General features: G+C 36.1%; 1 protein-coding gene across 4 annotated transcripts in view; it reads left to right on the top strand.

The window, feature by feature from the left end:
* Positions 1–14,087, top strand: part of SEPTIN11 (septin 11) — a 122,469-nt gene that overhangs the window by 60,747 nt on the left and 47,635 nt on the right. For all 4 annotated transcript variants that reach the window (XM_074273958.1, XM_074273956.1, XM_074273957.1 and 1 more), the window contains exon 2: positions 11,062–11,176. In XM_074273958.1, the coding sequence (XP_074130059.1) occupies positions 11,062–11,176 (115 nt within the window). The remainder of the gene's footprint in view (positions 1–11,061; positions 11,177–14,087) is intronic.

The raw sequence follows: 14,087 nt of genomic DNA, 5'->3' as shown, positions 1-14,087 counted from the left end.
CTGCCTTCCTTCTCTGCTTCAGGCAGCGGAAATCTTCAGAAAAGTTGGAACTGAGGTCTAGCATTAAGAACTTTGTCTATACAGATACATACAATGACTACATAAATCCCTTCTTTCCATTATTGATACTTTCTTTTTCCTATCACTTCACATGGCCAAAATAACTAGGAGGAGAGATAGCATTAAAAAATAAGAAAAGTAGAGAAGTTTGAAACAGATTATTTGGATGGGGGAGGAAAGAAGGGGAAAGGTGATTAATTCAATATTAAATAAATTTATTTTTTTCCAGTTTGGACATCCACTTGTAATAGCTTATAAATAAAATTGGAAATATATAACTAGTTATCAGTTCTGAAGTTTGAGTTGGAAAATATAGATTTGAGACCATCTACATAGAGGTAAGTTGGAATAATTAAGATCATTCAGAAAGAAGAATGTCAAAAAGAGAACTAGAGGGGAGAAGCATTGGAGGACACCCAAACTTGAGGAACAGGAGGAGGAAGAGAAGTTAATGGAGGCAACAGACAAGGGAGATAGAAAGAAGATCCATATGATGTAGAAAGGGTGGAAAGACTATAACATGGAGGGAGAGAAGTCTTGTCCTATTTAAATAAAACTTCATTTAAAAGAGTTATACTTTTAATGCTTTGGAGTGTTTCTTAATCATCACTTTCGTCCAAAGGGAAAGTTGTGCCATGAGGATTTTTCTATTAATCCTGAGAACAAGTCACAAATTTCAGGACAGTAAACAGGACTGTTTACTGAAATTTGTGGACTGTTTTTAGGATTAATAGGAAAATACTGTAAATTTCCACTAATTTGGGAAAGTTCAAGAAAGGGGAATAATTAATCCATATCTACAACTTGCTAGCATGCATGACTTATTTATAATAATGATTTGCCATGCTTTATTTCATAATTGTAAAAATATTATTTTGCCAATATCTTGTTAGTTTGTTCTCTGTCTCTCCTTGTGTCTCTCTGTTTCTGTCTCTGTCTCTGTCTCTCTCTTACACACACACAGAAATATCAGAAATAGTAAAAGTCAGTTAAAAATGCAAAACTATCATCAGGTTGCAAGATGACCAAAAAAAAGGCAAAATCACAATTACTGAAGGGATAGCAGGAAGACAAATTCCACTAATGGTGTACCTGTGAATTGGTCTAACTATAAGCAACTTAGAAATATTTCTTGAATGTGATACCATGCATATAGTAAAAAGGAAAAAACCCTCAGTTCTCTGAATTTAACCAAAATGTCTCAAAGAAAGTTTTAAATATATACGCATACCTATTTAGAGAGCTAATCAGTCAATAAGCATTTATTAAATGTCTATTGTGTGTGAAGATACTGTTGAAATACTAGAGATACAAAGAAAGGTAAAAGTCTATTATCAAGGAGTTTACAATGTAATAGGGAAGACAACCTGTAAATAATTATTTACAAAGGATATACATGATAAACTGGAAATCATGGACAGAGGGGTTGTGTTTTGTCCTTTGTTTTCAAAGGGGACCATGATATCTGAGAAGTAATGCCATGCCATGCAAAGTGAGTTGGATTTAAGAGAGAGAAACCTGTGCAAAATCTCCTGCTTCATTTTCCCCTCCAGAGTTATCTAGGTCCAATTGCCAGATATAGATCAGGATGACTGGAGATGGCCCCGCAATGGGAGATCTTGGCCTTTTTAAGCTAAGGTCTAGTACTAGGATTAAAGTGGATCAGGAAAGGATTCATACAGAAGATGGGATTTTTTTAAAGATGTATTTTCAAAATACATACAAAGATAGTTTTCAGCAAACATCTTTGTAAAACCTTGTGTTCCAAATTTTTCTCCCTCCTTTCTCCTTACCCCTCTCCCCTAGACAGCAAGTAATCCAAGATATGTTAAACATATTTCCACATTTATCATACTACACAGGGAAAAAATTGATCAAAAAGAGAAAAAAATGAGAAAAAAAAAGCAAGCAAACAACCAGAAAAAAAAGGTGAAAATGCTATGTTCTGATTCACATTCAGTTCCCATAGACCTTTCTTTGGACACAAATGCTCTCTCCATCACAAGTCTATTGAAATTGCCCTGAATCATTTCATTATTGCAGAGCCACATCCATCACAATTCATCATCACATAATCTTGCTGTTGCTGTGAAAAATGTTCTCTTGGATGTACTCACTTCACTTAGCATCAATTCATGTAAGTCTCTTTAGGCTTCTTTGAAATCCTTCTGCTGATCATTCTTATAGAACAATAGTATTGCATTACATTCATATACCATAACTTATTCAGCCATTCTCCAACTGAGGGGCATCTACTCAGTTTCCAGTTCTTTGCCACCACAAAAAGGGCTGCCACAAACATTTTTGCACATGTGGGTCCTTTTCCAGAAGATGGGATTTTAGCTGGTTTTCAAAGACACTGCATTTTCAATTTCTATCCCCCATGCCTAAAATATTCTTCCTGCTTATTCCTGTTGATTTCTCTGACTTTTAAGTCCCAACCAAAATCCTATTATTTACAGGAAGCCTTTCTCTTCCATTCCTCTTTATTTCTAGTGCTTTCTTCTGTTAATTATCTCCCACTTATCCTGTATATTGCTTGTTTTGTATATATTTGTTCCATTGAAGATGTGATTGTGATTTTGTTTACTTATTTCTTGACTCTTTTAGTTTTCTTTTCTGAATGCTTGCAGCATTTTTTCTTTGATACAGAAGCTCTGAATTTTAGTGAGTTGGGGGTGTTTTTTACTTGGAATTTTTATTTTGTTTTCTGGTTCTAATAGATCTGGGCAGTTTTATGATTTCTTGAACTATAGTATCTGGTATTTTGTTTAATCATGGTTTTCAGGGAGTCCAGTGATTCAAAACTATTCTAAACTTTGACCTATTTTTAATAGTATTTTATTTTCCCAAATGTATATAAAGATAATTTTCAACATTCATTTCTGTAACTTTGTCTTCTACACTTTTCTCCCTTCTCCCTTACCCCTCCCCTTCCCAAGACAGCAGTCAATCTGATATAGGTTAAATATGTGCAATTCTTTTAAACATATTTCCATATTTACCATGTTGTACAAGAAAAAATGGGGGGGGGGACTATAAGAAAGAAAGAAATTTTTTTAAAAGGTGAAAATATTATGCTTCTATCCACATTAACTCTCCATAGTTCTCTCTCTGAATGGGGATGGCATTTTCCATAAGAAGTTTTTGACTATTTTCAAGGGCAGTGTTTTTTGATTGTTACTTTACATTTCTTTTGTATTTTTTTTTAATTTTTAAAAATTTTGTCCTAATATTTTTTGTTGCCTCATGGAATCATTGAGTTCAGGGTCTTGGTTATTTCTGACATGTTCTAAGCTATTTTCCTTCCAGTGCTTTCCTCTAGAGCTCTTATTTTGCTTATCATTTAATTTTTTTTTTTTTAACATTTTGCTTCATTTCTTCTAACATGCCTTTCTATTTTATGCAGCTATTTGTTTTCAATCTCCTGTGTATAGACCTTGGCTGTAGTTGCTGTCTTCCACTAGATATGATGCTTAGTTCTTACTTGGCTCATACTCTTCATATCATTTCTTCTTTTCCACTCAGCATTTGTTTTGTTTTGTGGTTGTATCACTAAAGTATATATTTAGGGGAAAAAAACAAATTGTCTATGTAAAAATGACAAAGGAAGGCTGTCAATGTATAGAGAAATAAGGGAAAGTTTTAGAAATTATTTTTCTGAATTATATGCCAGTAAAACTGATTAGTTGAATGAAATAAGTGTAAATGGGATAAATTCATTCTACATCTGAGGAAGCTGAGGCCCAGAGAGATTATTTGTCCAAGATTATACAAGTAGTACCAAAGTTCAAATCTGAATGGGGTTCTTTGACAATAGAGTCCACTGGAACCACAAGAGTAGGTTGTAATTCATTACAGATTTTAAAAATTACTATTGAATTTTCTCCTTCTGCCAGATTAAGTCAAAACTTGAGGCTTTTGTCCTGTACAGTTGGTTTTTTTTAAAAGGACTGCTGAATATAGTGTGAGTGCATGTATATTTGAGTAAACTTACTTTATATAATAATTTTTCACTATCATTTTTTGCATGCATTTGTCTTTCTGAAAGACAAGCTTCAAGAGATTCACAATAATAAGAAAAATCCTTGGGTTTCCATAATATTTTACCTAAAAGAACCAAAAAAACCAGTTTGCTTAATGTTATAAATGGAAGAAAAAATACTGGCCTAGTTTTAAATCCCTCTGTGAACTTAAACAAATAGTTTTCTCTCCGGGCCTCAGTTCTCTCATTTGTAAAAAAGGAGATCAGATGAACTGCCCTCTGAGATCCCTTCCAATCTTAAGATTGTGATCTGAAGAATTTGCTGGAGAGTTGAAATAAAGAGATGATAGGTGAAAAATGGAAACATTAGTCTGAATCTTGGAATTTAAGCTAAGAGCAAAATAGTTAAAATATTTCTCTCATTTTTTTCTATTGTGTCACCCAGTCTCTTACTACATATTGGAGCATTTCCACAAACATACTCTTCTTCTTACCAAGTTTCTTCCTTTTTCAATATGGTACCAATTCAGATACTATCTCTCCCATGGGAGTTTTCCCTCAATGAAGTGATCTTTCCTAGCCCTAAATTTCTCATATCACTTTTTCTGTACTGCTTTCAGTTTTACTATATTTTGTTTTTATATTACATAGGTTGCTCATCCTTTTATTGAGGTCTCTTGTAACAAAGTAAAACTAATACATGTAGCATTTGCTCTTCCTTTCCTTAGAAGTAACAGTATAAATGTGCTGTGGTTTCTTTAAGGGGGGCTAGGAGTAGGGATAAAGGAAAGGATTTGGAACTCAAAAGTTTTAAAAACAAATATAAAAAAAATTGTTTTAAATGTAATTGGGGGAAACATCAAATAAATAACAATATAAATGTGAAATAGTTACATTTTTTAAAAGTTAAAAAATGTAACAATATAAAATAGTTTGAAGTTTTTAAAACCAAAGTTAAAAATGTAACAATGTAAAATTGTTAAGTAATCTTAATAATAGAGTAACCTTGTCTGAAATAATATGCAACATTTTATCTCTCTCACATACCCTTTTTTAAAAAAAATATTGTGTTCATGTTTTTCCCCTTATTGGATTGTAAGTTTCTTACAGATTGGTCTCATCTTCTATGCCTCTTTCCCCCATGCCTTTCATGTACTAGGAGCTTAATAAATTAACAAATGAATATCTTCTTCAAGTATCATACCAATTGGATGGAGGTAAACTAAACTAACTATTAAAATTGTATTCTTACTGCAACTTTCTTGAGCATCTCAGTGTTTTCTGCCTTGTAGAATCTAAATTCCTTTTTGGGCAGTGTCTGAGTTTTTGTCTATTTGGTTTTTGTCTTTATATTTTTTTCCCATGCAGTGCTTAGAAGATTTTTACTGAATTAAATTGAGTTGAGTTCTCAATTTTTCTGAACTTGAGTTTATTGAGTTAAATTGAGTTGGATCACTCCAACTACCATCTCTTTTTTAATTCCAAGCAGGGTACTGAATAAAGAGCAAAATCTTCTCTAAAAAGGAAGGAACACAGGAAACTACCTTCCTTTTTCATGTATGTCTATCTCTTATCCCCTGATACCAAATAGTAGAATCAGGCTACCTATCCTGGAACCTCACTGTAATGCTATTCTTGTGGTTTTATTTAAGGTTTAAGTCTTCATTACTTCCTGCCTGGAATATTGCAATAATTTCTTCAATTGGCACTTCTGTTTCTAGTTTCTCCTTCTTAACCAAACTCCATAAGCTTCCAAAATAATCTTTCTAAAGCAAAGGTCTTTCCTTAAAAAAGCTTCTGTGCCTTCCTTTTGTATCTAGGATGAAACACAGACTTTTTGGCCAGACATGGGAAATTCAAGGCCCTCTATAATGTGGCTCTAACTTAATTTTACAAAATTAATTTCCCATACTTTGTTCCAATATGAACAGAGCACTCTGCTAGAAGTTTGGTGGGAAATGTGACTTAATATATTTTTTTAATGCCTTGAGAGGACACACAATCATAGGATTGCAGAATTGAAAGGGTCCTCTGTGATCATCCAGTTCAACTCATATCCAGAATGGATCCCTTTACAGTGTGCCCCTAGCAGTGGTCAGCTAGACTCTTTCTGAACACTTCAAGGAGGAGAGAACCTTCAATTTCCCAAGGCACCCTATTCCACTAATACATAGTTCTGATTATTAGGAAATGTTTCCTGTCTTCAGACTTCTACCCATTGCTTCTAGTTCTGTCTCAAACAGAACAAGTTAGTCTCCACAAAGACAGGTAGCATGTCTTCCCTAGATTAGACACACCCAGCTTTTTAGCCAATCCTAATATGTCATTTAGCAAGGAAAGATGATATCAATATAAGTAATAAAACACACAAATTTCCATGAATTCAGTAGAGAGGTTTAAAACAGTGCTATCTGAAGTCTGAAGGAAAAAGCTATTCCTGGAGAAAGACGTGGCATTTTGTTGGATTTCAAAAGATTGTTAGGAATTTTAAAAGCAAAGAAAAGGAAAAGAGTAGACAGAGAAGCACAGAATTACAAAGTTAAATCCAGAAGGAACCTTAAAATGATTTTATCCAACTACTAATTTTACAAATGGGGAATTTAAGCTCAAAAGTAGTTATATAATTTGTTCAAGATAAAAGCAAATTTGTGAGAGAACTTTGTCTCTATTTCTCTTCCTATCTATCTCTGTCTCTCTGACTCCCTCTGTCAATCAGACTCCCTCTCTTCTTTCCTTTCTCCCTTTCTTTTCCTCCTTCCCTTCCTCCCTCCTCTCTTTTTTTTCCCTTTCCCTTCCCTCCTCCCCCCAAAGCCTTCTGCCTTCCAAATCCCTTGCTTTGTCTATTATTACAGGGTTAGTATTTTTGTGTCTTTTGTGAATCAGCTATGATTATACCAGGATCACCTCATCTCCATCTTGCTCATGTTTTCCAAGGAAATATTGGGAATTCTATGGCCTCACTGTTGCCTTTACTCCTCAGCCTTTGAATAATAGCATTCTTGCCTGAGTGTGTGCTATCTTTGCTAGAGTCTCTACACATAGATATGTAAAATAACAGACTTTCTTAGCTGAAGTCTATACATAAAGAATGTAAACAAAATGGCCAAATAATGAGCTATTTGTTAATGAATAAATAAGAGTCCGAGTATGGGGATGGGAGGGGAAATGGATTAAGAATTAGGAAGAAATGGCTGGAAGGACAGGCTGGCTTCAGATAGGTAAAACTGAGACATCTAATCGGAGGACTCTAATAAAAGAGCATAAGCAAGACTGCTCAGCTTTAGGGCCTGTACTTATATATTTACAATTTGTCATGTATCCTCATCACCGGTAACAACCTAGTTTCTGTTATACTCAAAAAGACTTGTCAAGAAAATGTGCTTTGTCCGTGATGGTTCTTTAAGAGAAACCTTTTGGGTGATAAGGGAGAAAGCTGCCTCAACCTAAGGTTGGAGTCACAACCTGAAGGAACCTTGAACCATAGAGGCAGAGACAGCAAATTGTAGAAGCTTGCCTAAAGGAGGAAGTAACCTTCCTTCATTCTCATAGTGAAATAAATGAAAAGATACTGAAGACACCCTTATGTCAGCTTTCCCCTTCCCACCTATATCCCAGGTTTATAATCCTGGACTTTCTTTTTTTATTATTGTTATTTTTTCAAAGGTAAAAGTCTAGTAACTATTCTTTTGTCAAAATTTCAAGCCCAAACCATTCTGTAGCCCTTCATTTTGTCTGTGGTTTTCAATGGATTTAAAAATACTTAGTGGGCATGTGGGTGGATTCTCTTATTTTGGAAACAGCATGGATATGAAATACTGAGCATCGGTTCTGAGATGGGAATTTGCGCAACATTGTAATGACTAACTCTTCTTCTCTTCCCTCCCTCCCTGCCCCCCTGAATAGGTGGATTGGGGCTATCTAAAAATATAATGATTCAAAATCTAGAGTAAAAAAAACCCTTTACTTTTGGAAATGGCAAAGGGGCAGTTGGTAGAAGTAGGAAAAGGAGGGGAGATATTGATGACATGTTTTCCCTGCCTTGTTTGATTTTATCTGAGAATCCATTTTAAAGTCCATGATGAAGCAGAAATAATGATTCGCATGATTGCTTATTCAGGACAGATGTAAAACAGCTACTGCACAGCCCTGATGAAAAGAGATTGAAATGCAACACTGGACCTGGCTGCAACCCTCTGCTCTGTGTCTTGGACAGCATGCTAAGTAATCTAAAATTACCTGTTGTGTAGGCATTTGAGATACCTAAGGAGGTAGAGGTGGGGGGCATCAGAAATAGGTGGAGAGGAAGTCAACTGCCTGAGGACTTTGCCAGCTGTGGAGTGAAGAACAATAATAGCATTCTCATAGGGTGTGCCCCTGAAGCTGGTTTTTATGTCAATTTAGTCCAGTGATAATTGCCCTACTTTTGCTTCTCATATTGACTTTTGGCAGGCTTTGATGTCCTCTGTCCCATTGACCCTGAGTCTGCAAAGATGAAGGGCACCAGAAGGACTCTAGCTGCCCATGTATTTTCATGTGATGTGTTCCTTTACAATTTTTTCATGGAGTCATAGAATTTTAGAAATCCTTGTTCATAAAAAGGGCTTATTGTTACTTAGCAAACCTTACTTAGTAGAACTGCATATATCACTTTTATTTATTTGCAGTCTCTATGCAAACGTAAATAAAATCAATAACCAAAAATGGGCAGCTCTTAGCTTCACTTTTCCATCCACACTTCAATCTTCCAAAAGAAATGCAGTTTGACATATTGCCAAGGGGAAATATCAGGATTAGCTCTTAGGACAGGGGGAACCTGATGGAAAATGACAGGAAACCCAAACTCATTGTAAATGGTCGGTCAGTCAATAAACATTTATTGAAAATCTACTGCATATTGGGTGCCGTGCTAAATGCTTATAGGGATACTGATGATAACTATTATGGGCATCAGGTTTTGTGGCTGAAAAATCTAGAGGCCACCAGAAGTGGCAGACCATTCCTCTATAGTGGTACCAATCTATGGTCAGATCTTAATGTTACATTCATTAAACAATATTTCTTTGTGCCACGTGTATACTAAATGTTGTGCTATGGGACAAAGAAAAAAAATACAAGAAAATTATTATATTTATCTATGAATATAAATTTTCCTTGTAGAATGTAAGTACTTTGAGGGCAGGTATTCTCTCCTCTCTCTCTCTTCTCTCTCTCTCTCTCTCTCTCTCTCTCTCTCTCTCTCTCTCATATATTAATATATACATATTAATATCATTCTCAGCCCAGTATTTGCTTGGGTATAAAGTAACTCTATATAAAGAATTCATTTTCCCTATCCAGATGAGCTATTGTTTCTAGCCTTGAGGAGTTGTTTGTCCCATTGAAAAGTTAAGTCCTTTGTTCAAAGTCTTACTAGATTTGAACTCATTTCTTCCCTGCAGTTTATCTGCTCTGCTATAGACTCTCTCTCTCATCCTGCATGCAATTGATGCATACTAAAAATTTATTGATAGTTTCCATCCCTAGAGTGGAGGAAAGAAGACTAGGCTGTGGAATGAGCAAATAAGCATTGATTAATAGACTCTGTAGGAAACTGTAATGTTGCCTTTGGTCTTTAGGCTTTATAAAGGAAAAGTCACCTTGCAGTTTTGTATTAGGGCTTGAAAGAACTAGGGCACCTACAACAGCAGCTGCATTGGTCAGATGGCTAGGTGGTACAGTGGATGGAGCACTAGATCTAGAGTAAAGCAAAGCTGTGTTCAAATCTGACCTCAGACTCTGTTGCTAGCTGTGTGACCTTGGGACAAATCAGTTAGCCTAAGTTTCCTCATCTGTACAATGGGGATAATTATACCTATCTTCCAGGGTGGTATGAGGATAAAATGAGATTATCTTTTTTTTTTTTTTTTTTTTTTTTTTTTTTTTTTTTTTTCTGAGGCTGGGGTTAAGTGACTTGCCCAAGATCACACAGCTAGGAAGTGTTAAGTGTCTGAGACCAGATTTGAACTCCGGTCCTCCTGAATTCAAGGCTGGTGCTCTATCCACTGTGCCACCTAGCTGCCCTCTAAATGAGATTATTAAGTAATTTGCAAACCAGTAGAAGTAGTATAGAAAATTCTAGTTATTATTATTATTATTATTATTATTATTATTTTTGCTGAGGCAATTGGAGTTAAGTGACTTGACCAGAATCACACAGCTAAGAAGTATTAGGTGTCTGAGGCCAGATTTGAACTCAAGTCTTCCTGACTTTGGGGCTGGCACTCTATCCATTGCACCATCTAGTTGCCCCAGTTAATATTATTGTTGATAATAATATTATTCTACCCACATATCCTTATGCCAGCATACCAGTGGATTTAAAAAAAAAAAAACCAGATTGCTAGATTTTAAAAGTTTGGAGTCCATCACTTTTGAGAACAGCTGTGGCAAATCTCTAGGGTGAGTAAATGGTCATGAGCAGGGCTGTGTGGAATTGATGTCAATCAAGTCTTCTGCAGCTATTTATGCTACTTGCATGGGTAGTTGGAATTACCACAATTTAAAGGCAGTAACTACCAATCAATTCTGACAAAAAGTGAGTGTTTTTTGAACTTGAGAATATGAACTGATTCCAGTGGTGAGAATGACCATCCCCGGACCAGTGAGGAAGGTATAGGTTTGGATGGCTGTGGCTACCCTTCAAAGAGGATTTTTACCATTTATATTGATCGCTACAATGATGTTCTAAGATCTCATAAAATTCAGAGAATAACATGTTGGTGACAATTCTAGGTTCTCTGAGCTTTGTATTTGGAATATTATTACATTGTATTTTCCCAATTTGTTAAGGCAGTTCTTTGCTGCCTGCTTTCCTAGGAAGCTATTGGCTCTTTGCTACAACCTAGCACCAGGGATTTCTTCTTTCTTTTTTGTTTTTTGCCATGAATTGAAAAGAGAAAGATATAAAAAGAATTACGGTCTTTTCTTTAGAAATATATAGGGGCATTTATTGTATATTTCCTTTTTTGCTATTTCAGAATGAAGACCTTCGAAACTTATCTCTCTCTGGTCATGTTGGATTTGACAGTCTTCCTGACCAGCTGGTCAACAAGTCCACATCCCAAGGGTTCTGCTTTAATATCCTCTGTGTTGGTAAGTGAGATTATATATTGAGCATGAACAGGGCCAGTTGGATCTTCACTAAAATCCTTCTCCAGTGTTTCATCAATTTCTTGTAGGAGTGGGATACAAGCTATGTCTAGCAAGTCCTAACAAGATGAAAAAGCATAGAGCATGCCTCTGTATATAAATTCTGCTGTTCAAGAACCAGCCTCATTAGCTTTGCAGACCTTAGTCACCAGAAGTTTGGTCACTGATGTGTGTTCAGCACTAAAATGATGTGAGTGATATAGACAGAAGATAATGCAGGCACCAAAAGTTGGGGTTCGGTCATGTGAAGAATTCATAATGGCCACATTCTTTGACAAAAGGTAGATTTATTTAGGGAAGAGGTTAAGGACAAAATGAAGGGATACAAGAGACACTGAGAATGGTAAATATGAAATAGAGTTGGGAGAGCATGCGAAAGACAAGTTCCTCAGCAGAACTCACAATTATCCAGGAGAAAGGGAGCACTCCATGAAGTTGGGGCGTGTCCTTAGCTGGCAGGCCAAATCCTGAAAGGGATTTGATACCCTAAAAGAGTTAGTTAGCTATAAGGAGGAGAAGTGGGACTGGTAAGCATAGTGGAAATAGGAGAGATACCACATGGCATGGGGTGGGGTAAAGAGAAAGACACTTGTGAGGCAGAGTGATGTGGTGGACTGACCCAAAGGAAGGCAGCAGCCATGGAATGGTCCGTAAATAGATTTTATAGGGAAAATTTAACCTCCGGAATATGACTAGGATTTCCAACAAGGCATGGCAAGGTAATGCTGCTAGAGACCTCTACAGAAGTGGGTCTCAGGGGGTTGATATAAGTTGGATTTCAGACAGGACTACCTCCCCAGAGGGTGGGACCATGAAGCTAAAAGGATCCCTACCATTGCCTTTTCCCTGCCTGTCTCAGGGATTATTTTTTATCAATTCTTATGCTAATTAAACCAACATTGAAGATCTCATCAGTCACCAAATTGTTGTGTGTGTGTGCTTTTTTTAATGATAGCAACTCACAGAAACAATGCATCAAAGAACTCAATATGTTCTGCATCTAATAAAGGAGTTAGTTGAGCCCCATTTTTCAAAGTTTTAACTGTCAAGGAAGTGAGCTGCTGAAATCTAAACTTCAGTGTTCCTTCATTGGTAGAAGCCCCATATCTACTTTGTAAATTAGATTTTTACTTTTGTTTCATATATGAAGAATCAGGTGGGAGAATATGTGATGAGAGATATGACCAAAATAAGCAACAATCACACTTCCTTCTCACTACACAGAGCCTTTTTGTGATTCAGCTTGATGAGTAACTGGAACAGTGTCCTAATGACACTCATTTATCCATCTTTTTCTTGTTATAACTATTCAATATAGAAGAAGGCACAATTCTAAATTAGTATTGTTATGGTTCTAAGTGATAAATGTAGGTCAAAGTCAAGGATTCTTCAGGTTCCTCTTTCCACCCCCACTCCCCAACCCTTACAAGTCATGTGCTTAGAGTTAAATCTTCAAATGAACTATGTCTGAGTGAAAGGCCTGAGGCCACAAGGCAAAGAATTCAGGAGTATATGTTGGCTCAGCCAAGGATCAGGAGAGAGCTTCATTGCACAATAATGTTGCTAGTTAACATTCCTCACAAGCTATGATGACACTGACTTTTTGGCTACTATAATGCTCCTTTAAGATAAGAAGTCTCTATTTCATAATGATGTTTTTTTTCATCTTATAGGTTTGGATTTATTTATAATACAAGCACTTCTTTAACTTCCCCACTTATTGACAAGGCTAGTGAACTAAGGCAAAACTTCCTATGTAGTAAGTCAGGCACTGTGTTAAGTATTGGGTATGTAGAGACAATAAAAAAAAAAGGTAGTTGCTATTCTCAGAGAGCTTATTTTCACAATGGGAAGACTATGCAGAATGGGGAACTGGGAAGAAGGATGGGTAGGCCATAGTGGTGAAGTCCAGATATAAAGAAGCACAATCAGAATGGGAATGAAGCATGCCAATCAGATCTGAAAATGGAGTCCTCCAAAAGCAACTAAACAATAGGTGAAGGGGTCTAGAGTGGTGGGGGATGGTCAAGGGTAAGAAGAGAGAACTAATTCATGGTGGCAGCCAGAAGCAAAATCAAGAATTTTTATATTGACTTATTTTTAAACCTCATGTTTTAAATGAGTGTTGCTGGTAGGACTTAGGGGAGTTAGGTTATAAAGCTGATAAATATTGGGTTTCAACATTTGAAATATTAGAGGATTATCATAATTTTTCATAACAAAATTTCTGTAAACAAAGGACAAATTTAAAACATGGTGTCCTGAAACTTTTGTACGGACAGACTTATTGGCAGAGCAAATGATCCTCAGGGTTATACTCATAGGATAAACTAACCTGATTTCATAATGCCAAAAGTCACAAGTTGTCCCCAGTTATAAGGAGAGTCTTGATTTGAGTAGTGCTAATGCTAGTATTTACAACAGGAAATGGAGAAGGCCAGGCCTGCCTCAAGTCAATCTGAGACACTCAAGGTCCACCTAACACAATGAAAGGAAATTTACTTCGTCATGATTTGAAACTGATATTCAGCAGAGATCTAGTATTGATTCAGCTGGGCACAGTTTCCTGGCTTCTCAATCTGTTTTGTTAGGGCACTGGTCTGAAGAAGGGTTCCTGATTCCTTGGACTTTGATGCCTTGTGCATTGACTTTTGTCCTATGGCCATAAAAAGATACATTTGATCCAATTAAGTCTTTTTTTTTTTTTTTTAATTTCATTCTGAACTTAAACACCCCAAAATTTGTTTCCATGCTGTTCCAATAGGACATAAAAAAGGAGGATTCTTAATGAAACCAGGAATCTATTTCTTTAAAAGTACATAGTAAATACTCCACATTGTTTTCAAAACCATTC

Source organism: Sminthopsis crassicaudata, chromosome 6 (genome assembly GCF_048593235.1).
Source record: "Sminthopsis crassicaudata isolate SCR6 chromosome 6, ASM4859323v1, whole genome shotgun sequence".
Classification (NCBI taxonomy): domain Eukaryota; kingdom Metazoa; phylum Chordata; class Mammalia; order Dasyuromorphia; family Dasyuridae; genus Sminthopsis; species Sminthopsis crassicaudata.
This window is presented reverse-complemented; position numbering and strand designations above follow the sequence as displayed.